At 32.7% G+C, this 26,969-nt stretch overlaps 1 protein-coding gene across 28 annotated transcripts in view; it reads right to left on the bottom strand.

Moving 5' to 3' along the window:
- Positions 1-26,969, bottom strand: part of RIMS2 (regulating synaptic membrane exocytosis 2) — a 775,539-nt gene that overhangs the window by 187,338 nt on the left and 561,232 nt on the right. For 13 of the 28 annotated variants that reach the window (XM_054499558.2, XM_054499559.2, XM_054499562.2 and 10 more), the window contains one exon: positions 2,658-2,758. The exons of the other annotated variants lie outside the window; for them this stretch is intronic. In XM_054499558.2, the coding sequence (XP_054355533.1) occupies positions 2,658-2,758 (101 nt within the window). The remainder of the gene's footprint in view (positions 1-2,657; positions 2,759-26,969) is intronic. 28 annotated transcript variants of the gene reach the window in all.

Raw genomic sequence — 26,969 nt, 5'->3', positions numbered from 1 at the left:
TTTTTCCCAACTTAAAATGATTGCTGTCAAAGATATAAAACTTTGAAGCCTTAAGCATTCATTTATTCATGAATCGAAGTAAAATCAAAATTAAAAAAGAGATCCCAGCTATGCCTATAGTATTCCTTTGGTCCATCATTCTGTAATAAATTTCTGTCAGGTTTCTATAACAAGAATCATTGCTATTGCTTCTAAGAAACTTGTCTTTATCGTATGAGCAATGTAAATCATATAACTGATCAAGTTTCCCTTTCTGCCTTTGCTGCTTGTTAAGAAGCTCAGGGTTGACATATAGCCCACATGTAGTGGGTATGTAGGATCTTACACTTACTTGCTGCTTGTTAGGAAGCTCTGGGTTGACATTGCCCACATGTAGTGGGTATGTAGGATCTTACACTATACATTTTTTTCACAGACTTTACTTCCGGAGTTACCTTGTTTTATTGTGACTTTATTTTCTCTTGATCTTTTCTTCACTGACAATATTATTGAGACTATTATAAGTATTTTTATAAATCATCTACATTCCTTCCTGAAGTATAGTAAAATATAAACCAACAAATTTGTGTTATCTGAAGACATATTTACAAAAAATTTAGTATCTTATTTTATCAGGACTTTATGCTTTGGCCTCTGGATTATACAAGGTGAACAGATGAGAGACTACAGCATAAAAAACCCACAAAAGGTCAGGTGTGTCTATTTAGTTCTAGGCAGAAATACAAAACAAACAAATGAAAAACACAGATATCATTTCTGATATCCAACTCAAATAGTTAGGAATGTATCTAAAATATTATAGCATTATAGAATTATTTTCTATAAAATTTACTGTACCTGTTTGAAGTTATTCATATTTTCATTTTAGTGAAAAAGTTCTAGAAATTTAGAACCTACTGAGTAAAGCCGAGGCTATTTTAGTTTGTCTTAAATTTACTTTTGTCTGGCTTTAGGCCTGTGACATTTCCAGTGTATCAGAATTCTGTGATAAATAATTTTGTGTGCACCATGTTGGTAATAATGTAATCTGGGGAAGAGACTGGTAGTTTAGAAGTAGATGCTGATGTTAAGAATCTCTGCCTTCTCTCTGTTGTCTTATTGAAGAAGCTAGAAACTGGTACATATGTACATACCTGCTACATATGTATACCCAACATAGCCACTTATGCTTTACTTAATTAGTTCTTGAGATTATGAAGGGATGTAATGTAATAGAAACTGCAGATTAAGTATGTAAGGATAAAACAGGCCTAACTTTTAAAAAATCCAAATTGCTTTTCTCTATTACACAGAGACCATAAATATTACAACTATAATGATTCAATTACTAAGTCATACAGCATATAACAGCTACATGTTATGAGTAAATTTTGCTATTTTAATTCTTTTATTAAATCTTCAATAGCTATATCAGAACAAAGTATTTTCATCACTTTGACCATGAATAATATCAAGCAACTAAAAATGTCTTGAATATAAAAAGGTAATGGAGTACAAGAACAATGAAATAGGGCGGGCGCAGTGGCTCATGCTTGTAATCCCAGCACTTTGGGCTGAGGCAGGCGGATCACAAGGTCAGGAGTTTGAGACCAGCCTGGCCAACATAGTGAAACCTCGTCTCTACTAAAAATACAAAAATTAGCTGGGCATGGTGGCGCATGCCTGTAGCCCCAGGTACTCGGCAGGCTGAGGCAGGAGAATTGCTTGAATCTGGGAGGGGGAGGTTGCAGTGAGCCAAGATTGCACCACTGCACTCCAGTCTGGGCAACAAAGTGAGATTACATCTCAAAAAGAAAAAAAAAAGAACAATTAATTAATACTTTATTTCCTCCCTTGGTAAACCTCATACTTCAACTTATTCCCAAAAAGTAGTTAAAAAAGATTCATACCAAAAGACTTTTGAACCTCTAACAGCACTTCGTGAATATGTACAGAAGAAGCTCTTTGCTTCATGATGCGGTTATGTCCCAATGAACCCATTGTAAGTTGAAAATGCATTTAATACATCTTCCAAACATCACAGCTTAGCTTAGCCTACCTCAAACATGTTTAGAACACTTAACATTTGTCTATAGTTGGGCAAAATCATCTAACTGAAAGCCTATTTTATAATAAAGTATTGAATAGCTCATGTAATTTATTGAATACTGAAAGTGAAAAACAGAATGGTTGTATTAGTACTTGATACATGGCTTCTACTGAATGTGTATTGCTTTTACACTACCCTAAAGTCAAAAACTTGTAAGTTGATCCATTATAAGCCAGGCATCATTTGTATTTTGTTCCAATAATTCCGTAATAAACCAGATTCCATTAAAATATTATAAAATGGGAAAAAATCTATACGAAAGAAAACCGTAAGATCATTTAAGTTCTTAAACATTTTTGAGGGGCTATAGATTTTACAAAATGAAAAACTGTAAAAGATTTGTCCTTCAGATATTTACTCTTCTGTATTTTATAATAGTTTTTTTAAGTAAGGAAAATTCTATTGCTAAGAGCTGTATACAAACACATAAATTTTAGCACTTAATAATATCATGGGGCCATGGCATTATATGTTTGTGTCTGACTAATCTGCATTTAGTAGTTTAAAAGAATCTAACTGTTTCATATGATTGATTATTTTACAACTTTTAAAAAGAAAAATGTCTTGCCTTCGAATGGTAATCTTGTTCCAGTCTGGGATCTGATCCGGCTACCTGTTTGTATTTGTTAATTTTCATTTGGCGATTTCTCTCCTCTATATCCATAGTACCTATCGAGTAGAAAAAAACCCATAAAATTAATGTTCAGTTCTTATTTCTGAGTCCGACTTACAGGATGTATAAACGAAGAAATGCTAGGCTGGTATATTACTTTCACTCAATGTAGCATGTACAAATTAAATGTCATATTATTTTAAAGATTTGTTTAAAGTATACAATTTCATAAGTAAAAACATGATGTTAAATATGTAAAATAATTTCAATATGAATAAAATATAAATAAGTTTAAAGAGAAGATAACAAATCTTTATTAGATAGAAAACAATTTCTGGTACGTGTATGTCCAGAATATATTTGACTGCACAGAAATTTGACAACAGTAATATCATGTGAACTTTGACTTTTAATTCATCATGATTTATTTATAGGTATTAAAGTTATAAGTTGCTTTCAAATACAATTTTAGAACTGCATTTAGAAACTATTATCAAAAAATTAGGCTATGCATTGAAGCAGTTTGCCCCAGCATATGTCTGAATCCAATTATCAGAAACTTTTGAATTTGAATTTTCTAGAACTAGGATCAACAAAGGGGTTCTTGTAATAATACTGCTGATAGCATACCATGCCAGTAAAGGCACAAAGTATGACTGAAATCAATTTTATTAAAAAAATTAGAATATAAAGAGTTAAGAAAGCGAGACGGTAAGGCTCTTACAAAAAGACATTAATGCCCTCTATAACAGGTGCTACCTAAAAGACATCAGTTGTAAATATTCAGAAGGTCTTCAAAAATTTGGGTTAGACAGTTACAAACTCATTACATTCAGGGAATGCAGCATTAAGTTATTTGAGAACTGCTACTTCCCAGAGGATTCAATGATGCAGAAATTAATATAAAGGACAAGGGAGACTACTCTCTGTTATTTAGATCTTTAAACAATAAACTTCCACAAGAATTGAAAGCAGGTACTCAAGTAGATGTATACGCATGTTAGTAGCAATGCTATTTGTAAGAGCCAAAAAGGTGGAAACAGCCCAAGTGTCCATCAATCCATTCATTAATGAATAAAAAAATTGTGGTATATCCAAAAAAAAAAAAAATTTAGGTTAGAACAAGAACTAAATTCAGTTAGCAAATCCTAGAAAACATGAAAAAGCATTTTGGAAGTATATTTATGGGGCAGGCACAGTGGCTTATGCCTGTAATCCCAACACTTTGTGGGGCTGAAGCAGGAGGACTGCTTGAGACCAGGAGTTCGAGACCATCCTGGGCAACACAGCGTGACCCCGTCTCCACATCAACAACAACAACAAAAAATTAGCCAGGTGTGGTGACACATGCTTATAGTCCCAGCATCCTGGGAGGCTGAGGCTGGATTTGAGACCAGGAGTTGGGAGGCTGCAGTGAGCTATGATCACACCACTGCACTACAGGTTGGCCAATACAGCGTGATCCCATCTCAAAAAAAGTACATTTATCATTTTTAAAGGAAGGATTTATAGGAATATTCCATTTCTCAGAAATACATATAATTTAAAAATCTCGATCATATACTACAAATCTACATACTGGAAAAATGAGCTTAGTGAACTCAGCTGGATATCCATAATAAAATGTCAGTAAATTCACACAGCGTGTTTAGGTAGGAATGTCAACATACACACACATACCCCTTGCTTAAGATCATGACTTTAAAACTGTGGTAAAGACAACTAGACATGAGTGTGACTATTAAAAAATAGGTATTTTAATACTTACCTGATTTTTAAAATGGAATAAAGGAAAAGGGGATTAAAAAGGTACCAGTATAACTAGAAGTTATGGTATCCCCTCCTGAGCCAATATTTTTAAATTTTTAATGTTTTAATTTTTTAGTATTACTCTCTGCCCTGCAAAAACCTCATTGCATATTAGATAGTTCTTGTTAGTAACAAATTTTAAAGGAAAATCAGTTAACTAAAACAATATGAAAAGGGAAGAAAATGTTTCAAAAAGAAAATCTTGGATAAATATACAAAAAACTTATACTATATTACCTCTAAATACCAGCAAATTTAAATCAACTATTCAATAAAGTGAGACAATTTCTTCCTTGTAATAGCCACATGTTAATAACGATTTGACTAACTGACTCTGAGTCAAATTTGAAATGAGGAATATTAATGCTAGGTTAATATAATTTGAATGACATATAAAACCAGGTGAGTGCCTCCATGATGTAAATGTGAAATATAGTCAAGTACAAATACCTATTAGTCTATTAAAATACAACTTTGAAATTCTTTGCACTTCAAAAGATATTTTCAGGTAAACATGTCTTCTCCAAAGGCAAGCCAATAAAAAAATGAGCCCAACATTACAAAATTATGGGTCCTAAAAGAATACTAGCTATAAGGTGTGTTTGGAAAGTTTCTCAAAAAGTTCCATGTTTATATAATATAAATAGCACCAACTGACAAGTTTAAACACACACACACATATATATAGATATAAATATGTAGTGATAAATATATACATAGAAACAGGTATATACATTTTCCAATATTTAGACTATTTTCTGGATGGCAACATCCTAGGAAAGCTACACTAAAATTCTTTCTGATTACTAGGTAGTAATGTGAATAACACTGGCAGTAGTTAGCAAACTTTTTCTGTAAAGGGCCCAATAACAAATATTGCAGACTTTGTGAGCCATAGGGAAACTGTTACTCTGCCACAACTCTGCCACCATAGCATGGAAGCAACTGCAGACAATGCATACATAATAAGTGTGGCTTTATTCCAATAAAACTTTGTTTACAAAACAGGCAGTGAGTCAGATTTGGTCTCTGGCATATTGGTTTAACAGTGCTTGCAAAAGTGTCTTTCTCTTTAGAAATGGTTTAAAAATTAGGTAGAATCAGATTTATGCAATATAACTTTTATTTAACAGACCACTGGCAGATCTAAGGAGAATATTAATCTGTATTTGCTGGATAAGCAAAGCAAGATGCAAATAGAGCTTTCTAACCATTTAAATATGTCATCAATTAAATTACGATCTCAAACAAATCTCTCATCTCCAGACCCAATCATCATCTATAGACAATTCCCAAATTGGAAAATTCTTTATTAGAGTCTTAACCAATGAAATCTCAAAGGACTACTTTAGTCAGCAAACTTGAGTAAATATCCTTTTACCTTATAACTTCAAATCCTTCTAGAAGAATAACCCTTGGGACAAACAGTAACAAAACAGGTCTCAAAACAGGTCTCCCTACCCAAAAATTATTTGGTTCATATGAAGTCTTCTGTTCCTTTTCTATATTTGTAGAAGCTATTCCCAAAAAGAAAACACTCCATGTAGAATAATAACCTTAGAGAGAAAAGTCTCCTATAGATAAAGTGATCCAGTGTAGAGGATTCTTCACCAGCAAGGTGATTTTTCTTTGCTGGTCCTTTGCTCTAAGAAAAATAATCCAGTAATAATATTTTGATTTCAATAAAACTTAGTCTTTTTTTTCTTCCTTGGAATGAAAAGCAATTTAGAGAAATCAATAAAATAGAAGGGATGTTCACTAGTTGAGGAAAGGATCACATAATTCCTAAACTTTGTTTCAGCTCTGATATCCTATATACACTCTATAAAAGGAAAATAAATGAAAGTGATAAAGTGAATGAATTTTGTTCAATTTCCTCTCTCTTTCTCTCAGATTGACAGTAAAAATCTGTATATACAAGGCCCTCAAAAACCTGCAATAAAGAATAACCACTTGACCACAGAACACTTACCTTTTTTCTCCATCTGTTAATATCTTGCTGAAGTAATTTCAAACTTTCCAAAATAAAAATTTTGAAAAATGCCAGTTTATAGGTTTAGCGAGTAAGTTTATCTAGGAATCTCTAAGATTCATTTTCTTATATGTGATGAACTATGCTTATTTCAGAAGACTTCTTAGTGGTTTGATATGGTTTTATAATTCAAGTATGCTTAAAAAATTAGGGCCATTATATCTTAGAAATCAAATCAAATATCAAAACATTTTCAAATTGTAAAAAAATTTGATTGAGATGGTAATGGGACAACCCAGTTTCTTTGACAAATACATTTACAATGACAGTTTTTACATGTTTGTAAATATATATTAATGTAATAATCTGTTAATGTATAATGTATTAAACTAATATTCAAGTTATCTCAAATTCTTTTTTGTATAAGTAAATTATTAACTAAATAGAGAAAATATAATTTGTTTCATAAATGCTAGAGTTGTTTTAAATTATGTTGGAAATGGCCCTCTGTTTTTTGATATGTATATATACAAATACTCCTAAATTCCATAAATGTTAGCATTCCTACTCAATAAATGACATTTTAAACAAAACTTTTCTTCCTTTCCCTTAATTTATAATAATCCCCTTCCTTAAATTATATGAGACCTTTATTCTACTTTAGAAATTTTAAGGCAGAGCACAAAAAAAGACAGCATATGTGGATGTTCAGGAATTAATAAATACCTCAAAATATTCATTTTTTTAAATTGGAAATTTCTGGCCCATTTTCAGCCACTGGCTAAAAAAATCCAATATTTTGTTGCTCTTGACTTAACTTATTTCCTTAAATCATATCCATATTCTGTAGCTATTTATTTTGGTGTAAGTCTTTTAAGAGATTTACTTGTTCTTAAATAAAAAATTAATTCTATAGTTACTTTGAACTTTTAAAAGCCTATTTAGTGTGCCCAGAAAGTTAAAGTTATATTGATAAAGCTGCTATGGCATCCAATATAAAAAAAGTTAACTTATAGGTGAATTTTTTAACCAAGATATAGTTGAATATGGTCACATTAGCTGGCAGCCAGCTAGTGGTTGTTTAGGTTTTACTACACGCATGTACTACAAAGATCATTGATATACCTTCAGTGATTTCTGTAGTATGCAAACAGTAATCGTTTTAAGTTTGCTTTTCCAAACACACACACACTCCCTGACACAAAGACAGAGAGAGAGACTGAAAGAGCATGAGCATGCCCCTGGAGTCCCAGAGCAATTTCATAACCCAAACTTCTTTGAAGTAGGGGCACAGGTTTAGCAGTGACACAATCCACAAGGAAGCTGAACAGCGACCAGAATATGGCAGTATTGTTGACTCAGTCATCCATCTGGTAATCTTAAACAAAATGCTCAAATCTGAGGATCTTAAGAGGGAAAACTCTTAAGCCCAATATGAAAACTCAAGAAAGAACCCCAAATTTCAGGAGAAAATTAGAAATTTGCAATTATAGACATCTTGGAAGTCAGAAATTGCACTGATTAGTACTTCAAATTCTTGTGGATAATTTAATTACTTAAAAACATTCCCTCTATTCCTTACCCCATCTCTTCTATTTTTTATATAAATATTCAACCTCAGGTTAAAAAAATCTTTAATTGAGATAAAGAATTGCACTAACTGGCTGTTTCATGAAGGTTTATGATAAACAGTCATATGTGGAGTTGTTTTTGATTATTGTATGTCTTTACAAAACTAAGGACTGCCTTGAAATAATTTGAGGTTAGAAAACAAATTTTATTGTTTATATTTTTTAACATAACAACATATCAAGAACTTGTGGGATGATCATTAAATATTTGCACTTTATAATTAAACTTATTCTAAATAGTATTATTTTAATAAGTACATATTATATTTGTTTTTCAGTTAAATTTAAGAATTAAAGGTATTGGTGTAAATATGAAGTTGTAATCAGTAGTGAAGGATTCCCAAATGCAAAATGTTTTCTGTTGCAATTATCCAAATAATTGATAACAAAATACACAAAGTATAGCTTCAATAAATCTAACTGATTTTTAAAAAATACAGTGATAATATAATCTGAACATAAATCAAAATATTATCTGAGGCTTTTTTTCTAATTGAAGCTAAAGAAGTATATTACTTATATAGAAGAGACATATTTTAAAAAATTTTAAAGTTCACTTAAACCATTGAGAAAAAGTAATTTTGATATCTTATTAAATTACATTTTATGAACTTTTAAGAAAATGCAAACAATGTGGAATAGACACAGAAGAAGATAAAGAAAATAATGAGAATGACAGAAATAACATATTTAAAATGAACAAGACTAAAAAAGCCAAATTGTGAACTCTCAATGCTAAATTCACCATTTAAGTATGTACCAAATGAAGTGCAGTGAATAAAAAGATATCATCAGTGTATACAGCTATTGGCTCACCTAAAGGTGGGAATTATAGATGAGAAAGCATGGCTACATATATTTATTTTCTAGATTCAATGAGATATACTATAAAAAGAACAATTTCTTTCAACAGAGAACTAAGTATAGAAATTGCTAATATGTCTCATAAGAATGTGTAATATTTTATCATAACTGTATTTTAAAAGGCAGTGCCACTCAACAAGAAAATAAAGTACTTAATTTTAATGAATTTTTTTTTTATTTTTTTGAGATGGAGTTTTGCTCTGTTGACAGGCTGGAGTGCAGTGGTGCGATCTCGGCTCACTGCAAACTCTTCTCCTGGGTTCAAGCAATTCTCCTGCCTCAGCCTACTGAGTAGCTGGGATTACAGACTTGCACCACCATGCCCAGCTAATTGTTGTATTTTTCACAGAGACAGGGTTTCACCATGTTGGCAAGGATGGTCTTGATCTCTTGACCTCATGATCTGCCTGCCTCGGCCTCCCAAAGTGCTGAGATTACAGGCGAGAGCCACTGCACCTGACCAATTTTAATGAATATTTTAATTGTTCTTTCAATATCTAAAAACTGAAAAAATTACTTTAAAATATAACTTATTGGCATTGTACATGAAAAAAACTTAAAAATGATCATATTTTTGATCATTTTGATCAAATTTTTGACCATATTTGAACATATTTTGATCATTTGATTTTTGACCCTGAAATTTCACCTCCCAGGAGCTTTCCTAAAGAAATGTCAATGTGCAAAGATGTGTACACAAGTATATTAATCGTATCATCGTTTGATAATTGTAAAGACCTTGGGAAAAAAATTCCTAAAGGTGCAAAACAGGTAATTATCTAATTGCATAATGGTATATCTATAGACTACAACGCATCCATAAAAAGTGAGGAGGATGTTGTACATGTGTGTTCATATACTATAAATATATTGCAATTAGTAATTATAAAACAGATTAAACAGTAAAAACAGTAGCATAGCTTAGAACAATTTTAAATATAAATATATATTTATAAAAATATATATACATATAAACAATAAATAAGACAGAGAACAAAAAAGATTTGAAGACTTATACACCAGAATGTTAGCAGCTATTACTGGGTATTGAAAGTATGTATAAATGCTATTTGATTTCTTATTTGGGTTAATACATGATTTATAAATTTTACACAACTGTATGTTACTTTTATAAGAAGAAAAGTGTAATTAAAAAATACAAGGTATAATGTTTATGTGAGAAGCAAATTATCCAGTTTGAAAGTCATATGTTTTTGTTGTAATTTGATTAAAATGTTTTGGAAATAAATGTGAAATGCTTTGTAAAATGCAGACGTGAAATTATTCATTACTTAATTTAGCATAAGGACATAGATTTGCTAAATAAAGAATTTGGATGTATTAATTGAAAGTGATATATAAAAAGAAATCATTCCAAATTGAAAAAACTATAGATTTTTCCAATTTTCATGAATATTAATGCAAAAAAGGATCTGTCATGTTTTAAAATTTTCCATATTAGTGTTTTCAGAAGTGAGACTTAAAGAATTATGCAAGAAATTTTTCAAAAGGTACTTCAAAATCATTTCTTCAGAATCATTTACCTAGAATGAAATATTTTATAATTTTATAATGAAACTTCATATATCATATACCAGAACTTCATAAAAAATTATGCTTTTTTTTTTTGAGACAAGATCTCACTCTGCTGCCCAGGATGGAGTGCAGTGATGCAATCATTGCTCACTGCTGCCTCCACCTCCCATGCTCAAGTGATCCTCCCACCTTGACCTCCTGAGTAGCTGGGTCTACAGGTGTGTGCTTACCACATCCGGCTAATTTTCTGTATTTTTTTAGAGATGGGTTTTTGCCATGTTGCCCAGGCTGGTCTCAAACTCAAGAGTTGAGCTCAAGAGTTCCGCCCACCCTAGACTCCCAAAGTGCTGGGATTATGCATGTGAGCCATCATACCCGGACAAGAGTGCTTTTCGTTAGATAAATTATTTCTTAAAAGTAGATGTAATGCAAGGAATAACAAAAACCAGAACAAATTGAGAAGAAGCATGGAAATAAATACTTCATAAAAAGCATGAATTATGTACCAAATTATTTTAGTATTGTACTGGTACAAACAGAAGTATTTTATTTTAAAGAGTAAACAACTTAATTGTTCAACTAAGATACACTACTTTTGAGGCATATTTATTTCCAAATCAATCAACGTTGAGCATTTTTCTATTGTTTTCACCAGGACCTGACACATTTGGAATGAAGGAATATTAATTTGATTTTGCTTATAACAATTTGTTTAAAAATAATATTTCCTTTGCTCCTAGGAATGTTGTAAGAAACCTGAACTCCATATGTGCTTTAATGAGAAAAGGGAATGAAATGAAAAAGGAAAGAAACATAAAATTGTAATACCTCCAGGCTCACAGTTATGAACGCTAGTCTTTTAAATTGGATTCTAAACCTTAACCTATTTTAAATGTTTAGGTTACTTGTTACTGTGTGTAGTTGTCTTGTGTTTCTCTACTAACTCCCCACCATATTCATTAAAAAATACTTCAAGTGAGGTGCTATAGAAAAATTTCACAGACTCCTTTCCCTATAGTAAAAAGAAACTGATATCTAAACTATTTTGGATATAAGTTGATTAGGAGGGATCTAGTAATCCAAGAAAATAGCATGTGTTTGTTTTGTTCTTGATCTCTAAATTCAGTGAACAGACTAACTGAAATTTTATTATTCAGAGGACCTAGATTTTAGCATTATTTTAGGTTTCGATATTAAAAATCAGGATGTAGCCGTGTGAGATGGCTCATGCCTGTAATCCCATCACTTTGAGAGGCTGAGGTGGGAGGACTGCTTGAGCCCAGGAGTTTGCAACCAGCCTAGGCAACAAAGTGAGAACCTCTTCTCAACAAAAAATAAAAAATTTAGCCGGGGGGCGGTAGCATGTGCCTGTGGTCCCATATACATGGGAAGCTGAGGAAGGAGGATTGCTTGAGCCCAAGAGGTCGAAGCTGCAGTGAGCCATGTTTGCACCACTGCACTCCAGCCTGAGTGACAGAGTGAGACCTTGTCTCAAAAGAAAAAAAAAAAGAAAAAGAAAAAGAAAAAAGGATGTACTTGGTCCATGGGGGAAGATTAGGGTTTTACGCCTGCAGAGTACAGTGGAAGTAACCACTACAGAGTTGACGGGACCTTGAAACTGCTCAGATTTAGGGAATGGGTGTATTTACGATACTTAGGATTAAATAAAAACTTTTTTTTTTTTTTTTTTTGAAACAGGGTGTTGCTCTGTCAGCCAGGCTGGAATGCAGTGGCTCAATCACAGCTCATTATAGAATTTTGACCTCTCAGGCTTAAGTGATCCTTCTGCCTCAGCCTTCCAAGTAGCTGAGACCATAGGCGTGCATACCACGCTCAGCTGTTTTTATTTTTTATTTTTAGTAGAGACGAGGTATCGCTATGTTTCCCCGGCTGGTCTCAAATTCCTGGGCTCAAGCAATCCTCCCACCTTAGTTTCCCAAAGTGTGGGGATTATAGGCATGAGCCACTGTGTCCAGCTAAAGAAAACCTTAAAAAACAGCACTGGTTGAAAAGATACAAAGAGATGAGGCTTGGGTTTTAGTCCTGGCTTCACGAGTCCTGTACCTACAAAAATGTCACTTTCTGAGCATAAAATTCTTCATCTATAAAATGAATAGTTTTGTACCAGATACTCTTTATAATTCCATCTGCTACAAAACTCCTTTTTTTTTTTGAGACGGAGTCTCGCTCTGTCACCCAGGCTGGGGTGCAATCGTGTGATCTCAGCTCACTGCAACCTCTGCCTCCTGGGTTCAAGCGATTCTCCTGCCTCAGCCTCCTGAGTAAGTGGGACTACAGACAGGTGCCACCATGTCCGGCTAATTTTTTGTATTTTTAGTAGAGTCAGCGTTTTACCGTGTTAGCCAGGATGGTCTCGATCTCCTGACCTCATGATCTGCCCGCCTTGGCCTCCCAAGGTGCTGGGATTACAGGCATGAGCCACCACGCCTGGCCAGTTGGTTGACTTTGAAGTCAAATGATGTTTAAGTGTTTTTTGTTTTATATTATCATATTTATTTCATTAATACAATGTAAAGTGCTCTTAGAAATTTTTAATATTTGTCCTGGTACTGCATTCATTACATTTCCCTTTACAAAATGTTCGTATGTGTGCAGAGGCAGAGAAGAAAATGGAATAAAGGAAGAACTGAGGGAAAGACAGAGATAAAGAAAGAGGAAGAGAGGAAGAGAGGATTAGCCAGAGCCCAGGAGAGACAGACAGGACAAACGAGACACTGACTATATTGAGAAATTCATTAAACCAGGAACTTTGTGCAGGAAAAAGAGTCACAAGAGTGCTCTTATGTAGAAGGATCTTTTAGGCTAAAGTGCAAATGCTTCACTATATACATTTCTTTTTTCATAATATACAGTGACAGGTATAGAAGAAAATGTTACTAACCTTCTAGTAACTTAATTTGTTAGTCACAATTCCTGTATCTTTGAAAAAACAAGATCTATTTTGAGGGTAAACTAAATTTTAAAATGAAAAGTCCCTCAGAGAAGAAATATAATGGTTATCGAAATTGCTTCTAAGAAAAGGTACAATAATTGTTTATAAAAGATACAAATATCAGTCAAATTCATTGTGTTAATAGACTATTCCCCATTTGTGTTATGGACTTGAGAACATTCTACCTTTTACCTGATTGCTAAATACCCACATTAAAGGAGATATTATCAACAGAGTAGCATGTATTATCACCCTGTATATACATCTCATCCTCATCTTTTTATGTTTTCATATGACCTAATTATCAAATACCACTCTATTCCACATCTGGGATCTAAATTTATGAACTAAATAAAATTTGTGAACTAAATTTAAATTATATTAACTATGGCATTAAAATGATGACATAAAATATTTTTGAGAGTATTAAAGGTATCTTTTACCTTCCATGTCAGGCAGACAAACAGGCACATAAAAAATGAGAAAAAATTCATAATAGAATCCTATGATAATATGTATATTCTTAAAAGGATCCAAACACAACACATGTGATCATGCCCCCCCAAACCTTAATGAAAGTGTGAAATAATGAACCTCACTTTTCTCCTCCTTCAAAAAGAGTGGAATCATAAATGGATTCCTATATATAGAGAGGAGTGAAATAGCGCAAAATTACTAAATGAAAAATATTAGTTGTTAGATATATCACTTCATATTTTCAATGATGTTATAAAATATTTACATTTTCTTTATGCTAACAACATGTTGCAAACAACACACGTCAGATAAGATGATTAAACTGTGTCTGGAAAATTAAATTGTGCAAACCTACAGAGAAAAATAAAATTTTTGATACTTAAAGAAACATCATTAAAATAAATTATGATTATAAATTGCAAATGTGATATAAGAGTCTAATATAAGAACAGATAAGAAGGATTTGTGAAAGTAATTCCTCCTTATATCCATGGTGATCAGCCTGGAAAATGATTATACACTTGGGTTATGAATTACAATAAAATCAGTGAAGCTTATGTAGCAATATTGTGACTAAAACGAAAGCAGCACATTTTGACTTTTGCTACATTTTATCCATTTGGCTAAATTTTTTTATAAAGTGATATTAACATTTTTAGACAAATTAGGATCACCATTAAATTGAAATAATTATTTTTAATGAAAAAAGGAAATATTTAGATATGTGGATTTTAAATAGTACTCATGCTTGGACACCAAATTGTATTGCTTTTTCCCAAGATGCTGCTGCTGATTGTTATTGGTCAAGTGTACAAGAATGACTACATAGAGCAGCTAATGTCATGTAGCGTAACATTACCTTAGAATTCAAAGGAATGTATCCTAAATGTTTCATGAATAGGAAAATCTCAAAGTGTTCCCATTCAATACTGAGAATAAACAGGAATTAACAATTAGATGGGGTCACTCTCAGATTAAGAAGGGTGAGAACTAGATGGAGAGACATCAGGACAGACTAGGAGAAACTGGACTGAGTTTTTAATTTATTTTTTTTTCTTTTTTCTAAATGTAATGTTGGCTCCAGTGACTTTTAACCTTTCAAATGCCCTTGTGTGAAAACTAGTTACATTGAGGATCTTAAATATAATTGCAAACTAGAGTGAGTTGTTCTCCATGGATGTTAAATATGCCTTTCTGAATTCCTCTCTTATTGCTCTCCTCTTCCCAGACCTCTGGTACTGTTCTCTCGTAATATTCTCTGCACAGTGTCCCCATTCTTGGTTTGGCCTTCTCGGCTTTAAAATTTCTATATCCTTCTCTTTGTCACTGTAAGGCTACTATTTCCTAAGGTTAAGGACATGGGTTCTGGTACAAAGTCATTGCTTTGGTTAAAATTCCAGCTTCAAAGGGCTTGGGTAATTTATTTAACTAACCTGTACTTCAATTTTTCAATCTGTAACTAGAAATAAAAATAGTACCCAATACAGTGTTAAACTCAATTACGTATTAAAATGATTTATACTAAGTGATTTAATTATCTGAAATATTGACTGCATTTTAAAAGAAGAGTTAAAAAATTTGATGGAGAAAATGCACAATAAAAATTGGTTTTGATCACTGAGTCCTCCTTCCTCAACTACTCTAAAACTTTCCCAATCTCCTTGTCAGAACTAGTTCTTATACTGAATCTCCCAAGAGAAGATGTAATATGTGTAATTAACAATCTAGCCATCAATTATTCATTATCATTCCAAGTTTTTTTAAGTGGGACCTATTGCAACTAGAATAAAAACAATGAGTTTTTACATAACTTGAGCATCTGGGTTCATTCAACTGAGCCTTATATACTTGAGTTATAAAGTAGGAATATCCAAATATAGGGAGCTTCTTACTATATCTCCAATACTGAGTTCAATGCAACATGTTGTGTGGTTTACTGGTGGTTCATTAGCAAGAACTCCCTCTACTTAATTTGTGGTGACTTTAAAGAAAAACCTAATCATTGATTAGGTAGCTAAGTGGATATTGTAAAACTTATCTCTCAAAGGTTACTAGAAAAACCCTATTTGCCAAATCAAGTGATCATTCCTCAGCACATTCTATTGGACCTTACTTCAGCATTTGCTAAAATTATTACACTGTCCTTGACATTTTATTCAACTGTTTGGCCCTGTACTTTTCTCTCAGTTCACTCTTTATCAAGCTACTTTGCCGGCTCATCTTTCTCAGCTGATTTTTCAAATTTATGCATTTCCCAAAGTGTTGTTATAGCTTTCCTTTTTATTCTATCTTGAGTGGCTTTTTATTTAATTCCATATCTTCAATGTCCCATCAATGCTGAAGGCTCTATCCTTCAGCTTCTACCTTTCCTGTAAGCTCTAAGACTTACATTTCCAGTTGTCTCCTAGTCATCCCCAAGTGGGCCCCATTAGCACCTAAAACTCAGCTTGCCCCAAACAAATTAAAATTATATCTCCTGTCTGTTCTTCTCCTATAATCATTATCAATGAATATCTACAATATCCAGAATCTATTTCTTTGTTAACTGTCTTGCCTGTTCTTGGACATTATGTTAGCCCTAAATATCTCTCAATCTTTTTTGGTTTCTTGCCCACTGCTTTAGATTCAAAGCTTTAGTCCCTTCTTTGATTTCTAGCTAAACCCCTTAGTCATCTTGTCTCTTTCACTTTGAGTTCTGAAGCTGCAGGCTAACCCCACCCATGACCATGCCCCTGTGGACCCCTATCTTGGGAGGGGATCTTAGCTGCTTGGGATGTGTTAGATTAGGTAAATTATTATTTCTATTAGCATATTAGAACTATTTGAGTAACATATAAAATCATTTTAATTTTCTATATTTTCAATAATTTTAAAAGTCAGATTTATTGAGGTATAATTTACATAAAGTAAAATTCACACAACTTAGTACGAAGTTCTGTGACATTTGATAAATGGATTTAGTCATGTAAACTTACCACAATCAATATACAGAGTATTTCTATCACCCTAAAAATTCCCTGATGCTGCTTTGATGTCAATCCTCTTCCTGCTTGCCCAGGTAACCACTGATCACATTTGTGTCTAGCTTTTTCTTTTTCTTCAGTAATGTTTTTAGTCTAGAATTTTACTTGCTGAAGGTATAGAAAATGAAATGTAACAAAGCTGTAGAGGCTACACAGCTAAAATCTACTATTTTAGAACTTAGTACTACTGTTCTCTGAAAAATTAAATTCCTAACAAGAATAATACTCTGTATATTCCAGGAATTGTGCTAAGAGCTTTGCATGTATTATGAGTCTGTCACTTAATCAGCACAACTATATGCGCTACGACTTATTTTTTTCTCAATTTTACTTATTAGACAATTTACACAAGGTCATATAACTAGTAGGTGGCAGAGACTGACGTGTCCTTCTCCAAAACTTATGATCAAAAATATTGTCATGAAATGACCCTTCTTTCTTGCTCTCACACACACATGCACAGAGTCAAATTTTATTTCATTCTTTTCTCTTTTTCCAGCATCTTTCCTTCCTTTTGACATCTTCTCCCTTTTCTTTTTGAGCAGTTTCTCCTCTGTCCATTTTTTTTGGTAATATTTCATCTGATTTCCCTGTGAACCCAACCTTGGACTATAATACGGTCATTCTTTAATATTTTTACAGATTTCCTTAAATTCTCACCCCTTTACTCTAAACAAGCCTATCAACCTCCTTCATACTCAGCACAATCTATAATCTATAACTATGTTCTTCCCATAAGTTATGCAACATAATGTATTAATCAAATTACTTTACATAGCTTTCTTCATGTCAACTTACCTTATTTTGAAATATGTATGTGTGTGTGTGTGTATATATACACACACACATATACACACACACACACACACACACACTTGTTTTGCGATAGTGTCTTGCTTAGTTATCCAGGCTGGAGTGCAGCGCTGCAATTATGGCTCACTGTAGCCTCCAACTCCTAGGCTCAAGACATCCTCTCACTTCAGCCTCCCAAGTAGCAGGGACTATAGGCTTGTGCCACCACACCCAGCTAATTTTTAAATTTTTTTGTAGAGATGGGGTCTTGCTGTGTTGTCCAGGCTGGTCTCAAACTCCTGGCCTCAAGTGATCCTCCCTGCCTTGGATTCCTAAAGTGCTAGGATTACAGGCATGCACCACCATACATGGCCAATTTACCTTCTTATATATTATGTTTTCATCACAGATATAGAAGTATAGAGCTTTAAATGGGCAAAGAGGAAGGAATCTGAAAAAAATCATAACTTAAATTCACCATGTTCTAATGAATATTAAGTATTGTTACATGTTAATATTTACTAAATATTTGATCACAAACTTGGCTTATTACAAATGTACTCTTTCATTTCAACTCAGAAAATTTAACAAATATATTTTAATCATAACTACCATCCAGTGCTACACTTTACTTATTCATCTTCCTGTAAAACTTAAAGTTTGAAAACTCCCTTATCCTTCACTGATGCTTAAATGCCTGCTCGCAAAAATACTTTATAGCATAAATTATTCTCCTCTTCTAAACTTTAATTCCCTTACTTTATCTTCTGTTTAATGGTCTTTAGTATGATGTATCTCCTGGCTACTTTACATAGCTGGTTTCTTCTTACTCTTCTGGTTTAGTCTTCTGGTTTAGTTCAAACATCACTTCCTTAGATAAGACTTCCTGGATTATTCCATCAAAAATAGCTCCTTCCCCACCCCAATCCCACTAGGTTACATAAGAATTTTAAATAAGAGCACTTAAAATTAAGTTTAACTTTTTAGGGACTACTTTCTCTCAAAAAGATAATTTCCATGAGAGGAGATCTTGTATGTCTATGTCACTGTTATGTCTCCAGCACCTAGAATAAGGCCTGATACATACATATTTAGTAGATGCTTGTTGAACAAATAAAATTTTTGGAATATAAAATATCTTTATAGAAGAATAAGAATTTCAGAAATAACCTTTCCTTTATGGAGAGCAATTATATTGTATTACAGTTTAATATATCATATAATAACCAGGAATGAGTTGAGTCTAGCATAGCCAAATTTGCTGGTTATTGGGCTATTTTATAAGGAGATTTTAATAGTCTGTCTTGGAATTTTATTCCTATCTTAATAAAGACTCATATTTTCAGTACTAACACCTGAAATCTAGAATTAACTATAATTCTGAGCACAAAATATACATTTGGGCATTAGAAAAATATTTAAAAAAGGAATTTGAATAGTTTAAAATGATTTTTATTAACAATATGCTTTTGGCCACCTGCTAGACATTTAACGAAAAATCTCTCTAATTTTAAACACAACTCTTCAATCTTAAATGAGAAAAGTGGTAGACTGTCTTTTTGTGTGTTTTCCTTTTTTGAAATTTATTTGCTTGCTATTGAAGTGGAAAATTTTTCATTTTGGCTGGTCATTTATTTTTATTTTTCTGTTGGTTGAAAGTATATACACACGCACACGTACACACAAATTATCAACCTTCAACCTTATTTTTGAACAATGATGAAACTGAGATTGGAGAAATTAGGAAACTTGTCCAAGATCACATTGGTCTTCTAATTTCATGTTTTATTGCCTATACCAACGTGCCTCTAAACAGGGCAACAGAGAATAAAACATTACTTGTTTTACTGTTCTTTAACAAAAGCATGGCTTCTGGGTTTTTTTGTTTTTTTTTTTTTTGAGATGGAGAATCCGCTCTGTCGCCCAGGCTGGAGTGCTGTGGCGCCATCTCGGCTCACTGCAAGCTCCGCCTCCCGGGTTCACGCCATTCTCCTGCCTCAGCTTCCCGAGTAGCTGGGACTACAGGCACACGCCCACCTCGGGTAATTTTTTGTATTTTTAGTAGAGACGGGGTTTCACCGTGTTAGCCAGGATGGTCTCGATCTCCTGACCTCGTGATCCACCCGCCTCCACCTCCCAACGTGCTGGGATTACAGGCATGAGCCACCGCCCGGCCTTTTTTTTTAAAAAGAAAAATCTAGAAGTAATTTGTCTTGTTTCTGGTGCTACAGATGAACAAATGAAGTGTCCAAGCTATAGTCCAATGCCCAGTTCTACTATTAAGAAATTTTCTCTTTTTAAAAATAATCCTAGAAGTGGGTATCATCCAAATTCCTTACTAATTCATCATTACAGGTTACTGATGTATTAAATCTGGATTCAAAATCCTACTGATTTTGCTTATAACAAACATAAATCATAAATAAAGAGTTAATGATATTTATTTAAAAAATAACCTCTTGGCATAATTTGAGTTGTGTAATAATTAATAAGAGCTACCATTCTTTGATTATTTACTATGGATGAAACTTTGTAACAAGTCCTTTACAGACATTACTTTCAATTTCTTTCAAATTACAAAAAAAGAAATAAGTGTTTCTAATGTATATGTCAAAAAATTCTTCATTTAAATGGCTGTATATGCATATAACTTATTTAGCCATTGCCCCATTATTTAATATTCATGGTAAGATCGTTTTTATTGTTACAAATAATGCTTAGTGAACATATCATACATATGTTTTTATTTGAATTTCTGTTTCTACAGAGTCAAAAGTCTACGAACATTTTTAAGGTTCTTCATTTATATTGCAGAAGCACTTTTAGAAAGGTTATGCTAAATTTCACTGCTACTCTGTTATCACACTCTTACCATGGTTTTTTTATAATTTTTTCTCTCCACATACAGGCATCACCATGGTGTTTTAAATAGGTGGACCTGATATCTCATTTAAAATAGTATTTATTGGGTCATGGCTGAAATAAAATGTTTTCATATATTTACTTACCACTGCATTTCTTGTTTAGAGAAATGTCTGTATATATCCTTTGCCCATTTTTTCTATTAGAGTTTTATTGAATATATACTTTGTAAAAGTTATTCAGATGTTCAGGCTTTTAATATTTTATCTGAGTTGCAGCAAATATCTTCCCAACTTGTATGCCTTTTATTTACGATGATTTTGATATTCTGAAGTTTATACCTGCCACATTGCACTCAGGATTCTTCCTCTTTTTAAATTTATTTAATTGCTTTTATTTTTAGGATGGCTTTCTTTTTTCACAGAAATAAATATTTTATGCTTTCATTAAAACATAATTAACCCCTTAATCTAGCTGGAGTTTATTAAGATTAATAAGAAGTGTTAAGCAACCAGTCCAAAGTCATATCCCTACTGACTGGCAGAACCTGAATAATAATTCGTACCTGTCTGATTTCAATGCTCTTGCTCCTTCCACCCAACTATGTTTTTCAGAAATGATAAAGCTTAAGAGTACAGGTGCAATAAGCTTGATGCATAGATTTACTTGTCAGTTATCTCCTAAACTAGCAGTCACAAACTAGTATATTTGTAATGCATATAACAAAGAATTAATTCTAGATCATGGAAATAATGCATACACATCAAAATGCAGATGATTTGAAATAAAAATTCAGTTTTCATGTATTTTTATAAAAAATAAAATTCTTCATTTATGGTGCTTGCTCTGTACTGGACACAGTTTTCATGTGTTTTGTACACTATATTTTGGCTAACTTAATCTTTGCAATAACCATTTGAGGTAGTACTATAATTATTCCCATTTTACAGACGAGGAATCTGAGGCACAGGGTAACTTTCACAAGATCATGGAGCAAGTAAGTGGTGGAGCTGATGAGGCAGTTTAGTTCCAGAATCTGCTCTTATACTGCTTCTCAGACCAACATTTCTTACAGGAACAAATATTTTCCCTAACAGCTGAAATTTTTAGGACACAGAGTTAAGGTGGGTGATAGGCGTAGGTAAAACGGAATGTTATAGTTTTCAGAATGTATGAAATAATTTAGCAGTAACATCCTTTAATTTCCAGTGTAGATGAAATTTTATATCTAAAAAGAACTAAAAAATGGTGCATTCCAAACCTTATTTTAAATGACTTACTTAATCACTAAATAGCTACTTGTTCCATAGTTATTTGTTCCATGTTGGGGTATCCTTACTCTTTTGAGTCCCAAGAGCTTTAACTCTTTTCTTTTATTTGAATATTTATAAGCTTTAGTAAATTGAGCTTAAGTATTATACTTTATCAATAGAAGCTGTCATATAATTTGTGATATATTTTTGTATTATATGTACATATATATTTCATTTGGGACTTTTTTGTTTAGATGTATCATAATAATACTTAATAAAATATTTAAGCTTAAGCTTATGTAAAATATTCCTATATACTAACATTTAAAGTATCTAGCCCAGTATTGAACATAGCATTGACACTTTGTGCCTCCTTATAGACTGAGTGATTTGCATTTTCAAGATTTCAGGGTACTAGGGTTATATAAGGTTTTCATGACTGAGCCATCTTGAGTATCTGTGTCTTTGACTTTCATCAATAATACTGAGTTAATCAAAAAAAGGATGTAATCAATGCACACAGAGTATCTATAAAATGGATAGAATGTGAAATATAATTGATAATAATAATTAAGATTTTGGAAAATTTCAAGAACAGCTTATATGTGCATTTATATGTGTTCGCACATGCACATATATTAAATTACTACTATAATGAATGTTACTTCTCTTTACTTTTTAGGACGTAAGTATAACAACATGCCATATAAAAGCACAGAGCATTCAAAATATGTCATATAAGCCACTTAAATCTGACAAGAATTGATATACCAGTTTGAAATGATACACGCTATAGTCTGAATATATGTGTCTCCTCAAAATTCATGTTGAAACCCTAACAACTAAAGTGAGCATATTAGGAGATGGAGCCTTTGGTGGGTAATTAGATCATGAGGGTGTTGCGGGATTTGTGCCATAATGAAAGAGGCAAAGAGAGATCCATTGCCCCTTCTGCCATATTAAGACAAAGGGAAAAAAGATAGCGGTCCATGAACCAGAAAGCAGGCCCTAGCTAGACACTAAATTTGTTGGTGCCTTGATCTTACTTAGACTTTCCAGTCCCCAGCACTGTAAGAAATAAATTTTTGTGAATTATAAGCCACCTAGCTTATGACATTTTGTTACAGCAGTCTGTATGGACTAAGATAATACATATCAATGGGCAACATTCAGAATAATCAGAGAACCAAAACAGAAAAGAATACTGTAATTGTATTAATTTTTAGAAGTTTCACTTAGCTAACCCTAACAGGAAGTGATTATTTTACTAAACATTATAATTACAACAGAAAATATATGTTACTTATTCCCAACTGTATTTTTATTAAGAAATGTTTGAAATCTATTCAATTTGAACTGTTAAGCTTTTCAAATTAACATTAGTATCTGGAAGACAAATGGATCACTCTAAAATAGTAATTTATAACATATTTTCTCAAACTCTTAAGGTAGCACAGACCCAACTATGATAATAATTTAATAATTATTAACATATCATAACAAATATAAATATCACAATAATAATAATTGATCTAAGAGACTGGTGAGAAACATAGCTGACAAAACATTTTTTATGTTGAGATCTCCATATGAGTAAAACTGATATATTACACAAGCACTAATCTTGTCAAATGCTCTAAATTAGGTCTGGAAGTAATTCTAAAAATTTGTGTAGTTGAAACTTAAGATGTTGTTTCATGTAACTTAACAAATAGTATTTTAACATTTATTTTGTATTAGATTTATTTAACAATTATTTTTAAAAATTGTCATATGAAATTTCATATGAGTAAGAAAAGGTATAATACACACTAATAAAGCATACTACTTCTCATTTAAAATAAACTTCATTATGATTTGCAAGTGCTAAGTCAACACATTTTGCTGCTTCAAAATGTGTAATCAATTCCTCCATTTATTGTGTAGAATGTTGTTGTAGTGACTGTAATTGGACCTCGTAATGCAATTGAAGGTCTTATAATTGTGGTTTAAAACATAAAACATACACTTTGACCAAATATATTAGTGAAGTAGTTGGACTTGTGAAATTATTTCTCCATCATATTTTGGGCTAAAATTTATAAAGAAAGATAACCAACTTGCATATTAATTGGAGACGTGAGTGACAGGCTGATAAAGATATTACCTTTTATTGGTCACAAACTACAGTCAGTTTTTGAAAAGCCTTAACTTTAATTTGCTTTTATTAAACAGGTGAAATACATTCTGAATTGCTTGTCACAAAACTTACTGCTTCCTTTTCTAAAATGATTTCCTTTTTCTCTGAATGTTTTCTTATCCTCTGTATTATTCTCTCTTTACTCTTACTTTGGAAGAGAATGCATTAGTCTTTATTTATCTCTAGGCTTATGTGAGTTTGTAGAATCCCAAACACAATGCTGGTTAACATAAACCATGTCTCCCTTACAGTATTAGGGGTCTGTAACAGAAATCCACAAAGCTCAGGCTTCAACTTCCTCATACTAGGAAGTAAAGGGGTGTTATAGATCTATAGCTACCATTACAATTTTAAAAGTGTATGTTAAGAAAGACTTCAAATTATGTTTAGTTAACCATGATAATTAATTTAGAACTTAATATTTGAAGACAATAAAACATTTTTGCCTCTATAAATTTAAACATTCCACATACAACCTAGATACCATTTTTTTTTTGTAAGAAAAGTTGCTTCCATTATTAATCCTCTCCTCTTTGGAGTCTTCAAATTCTCTCAACCAAGTCCTTTTCCTCTGCCTTTATGCATATCATAAAAATTCCTTTGCTCAACCTCTAAGTTGTACCTCTGAATTTTCTTCCCCCTCTAAGCTTAAATTCCTTATTATTCTCCTTGTTTTGCTACTACTAAATTACATGGTTCATTCCTTCCAACCAGCACTCATTCTTAACATTTTCCAGTCGGTACTGTCAAAACCCTACTATCCTGAGCTTCTTTCTCTAATTCTTTCTGCATTGCTTAGAGACCCCCTAATCTTTTCTACTGTGGTCCGAAACCCTATTGCTTTTACTTAAATACGATATATCCCTCAGCTTCATCAGAGAACGTTCATTTCCCTTCGTATCATGAATGGAATGTTGACCCTTCAAGAATACTATCTCCCCTGAGGGAAACATTCTGAGGGGAAGCCGCTCAAAATCCTTTAACTTACATATATGCTATAGAATCCCAGAAATGGCATCAGCATTCTTGGTATAAATTACTGCTTCCACATGTTTACTTTTCTAATCTATGTGAAGTCTATGCCTTTTATGTTCATACCATTATTCTTCCTTGTTGCTACCATCTATATTCTAGGCAATTTTCTTCACATATCTATTAAGCTGAGGACCTCAATAATTTCAATGTCTGTATAAAAATGCTAGCATCAAAACTTGTTGCTTTATTTGCATTCCCAAACTGTAATCCATGCTCCATCTTGGAAACTCACTCCTCGAAACAAACATTGTTTCTTCACATTATTTGGAATTGTCCAACATCTGAAAATTCTAAAGATAATTAAATTGTCTCTCATAATAACCTGCTCAGTTTGCTTCTATTGCCTTAGATATCACCACAAATTTCAGTTCTATCATTGAGACCTTCTCTCCCAACTCATGAAAAATTCTGCATGATTTCACATGAAAACATGATTTAACACAACATCTTTCCCAATCCATTTGAACATTACTTCAACTACTTCCCTTGCCAACCACCCTTGACATCCCTATTCTTCTCTTCTTTCTATATAACCGCCCACAAGGTTCCAACTGTGATCCAAATGATTAATTACTACATCCGAAGTGTGCTAATGAGCCAATCATTACAGAATCTTAGAGAACAAATGCCATCACAAATTTAGGGTCTCCACTCAGCTAAACTATAACCATTCTTCAGGATATCCTTGGGGACCTTCCTGTCTTATTTCCCATGGTATTCTTAACTTTAAGATTTCCCCAAGCCATCAAGAAGCCTAGTTTATATTAACTACCTTAATTTTTTCTTTTCCATCTCCTTTCCCTTCTCTTCTATTTGGTTTCTACCTACAACTTTACTGAATCAATACGGCAAAGATCATTATTGTCTAGTTCTACCATTTAACAACATATTTGTCTTTTCTGGAATTTGTCTCTGCTGATTGTACCCCTTTCTTAAGATTCACTTCTATCATAGATTTTTTTAAATTCTCTTCTTTCATGAATATCCTACTGTCTTTAATCATTTTCAACATAGTTTTCTGGCTTTTGTTCTTTCACCCATTCCTTAAATGTAAATAAGTGCTGGTGATCCCCAAATTTTGATTCTTGTCTCTCTTCTTATTCTTCATATGCTACTGACAATTCCATTAATTCCAATGGCATCACTTGAATGCTGATATGCTACCCTAGTCTATGTCTCTAGCCCAGACTTCTCTCCTGAATTCCAGACCACCAATCACCTCTATAAGATATTTATACTTGAATATTTCAAATGAGGCTTAAATTTTACCTATCCTAAAAGTGAACTCTATCTTTCCCCTGAAACTTGTATAACATATATTCCCTATCCTGATAAAATGTACCATCAAACATTTCAGTCACCTGAAATCATCTTATTCCTCCTCTTTCTGCATCAGTAATATCCAGTCTGATCAGTGACCAAGACTTGTAGGTTCTACATCTTTATATAACTTCTCATGTATTGATTGCCTCTACTGATACCTTAATTCAGACCATTATCATTTCTTAACGGATTCATTACACTATTCCCATATATGATCTTTCTGCTTATATTGCTCCAGTCCATCTTTTATATAACTGCCAAAGTAATCTTTCTAGAAACAAATATCTGACCTATTCCGTGGCTTTATATGTGTCAGTAACCTACATAATCTTTATGAATCTGGTCTCTGCCTACTTTTGCCAAACTTGTGTGAAGCTATTGGCCATACTGTTTCCTCTGCCTGAAATGCTCTCTACAAAAAAGGCTAACAGTGTTTTAGCATTTAATATTCAACTAAATTCTTCTATGAAGTCTTCCTTGAACTAATATCCATCCTCCCCGGGGGAAAGGAATCATACCATCTTTTCTGATTCCATTATATTTTATATATGTGTGTAT

This window comes from Pongo pygmaeus, chromosome 7 (genome assembly GCF_028885625.2).
Source record: "Pongo pygmaeus isolate AG05252 chromosome 7, NHGRI_mPonPyg2-v2.0_pri, whole genome shotgun sequence".
Taxonomy (NCBI): Eukaryota; Metazoa; Chordata; class Mammalia; order Primates; family Hominidae; genus Pongo; species Pongo pygmaeus.
This window is presented reverse-complemented; position numbering and strand designations above follow the sequence as displayed.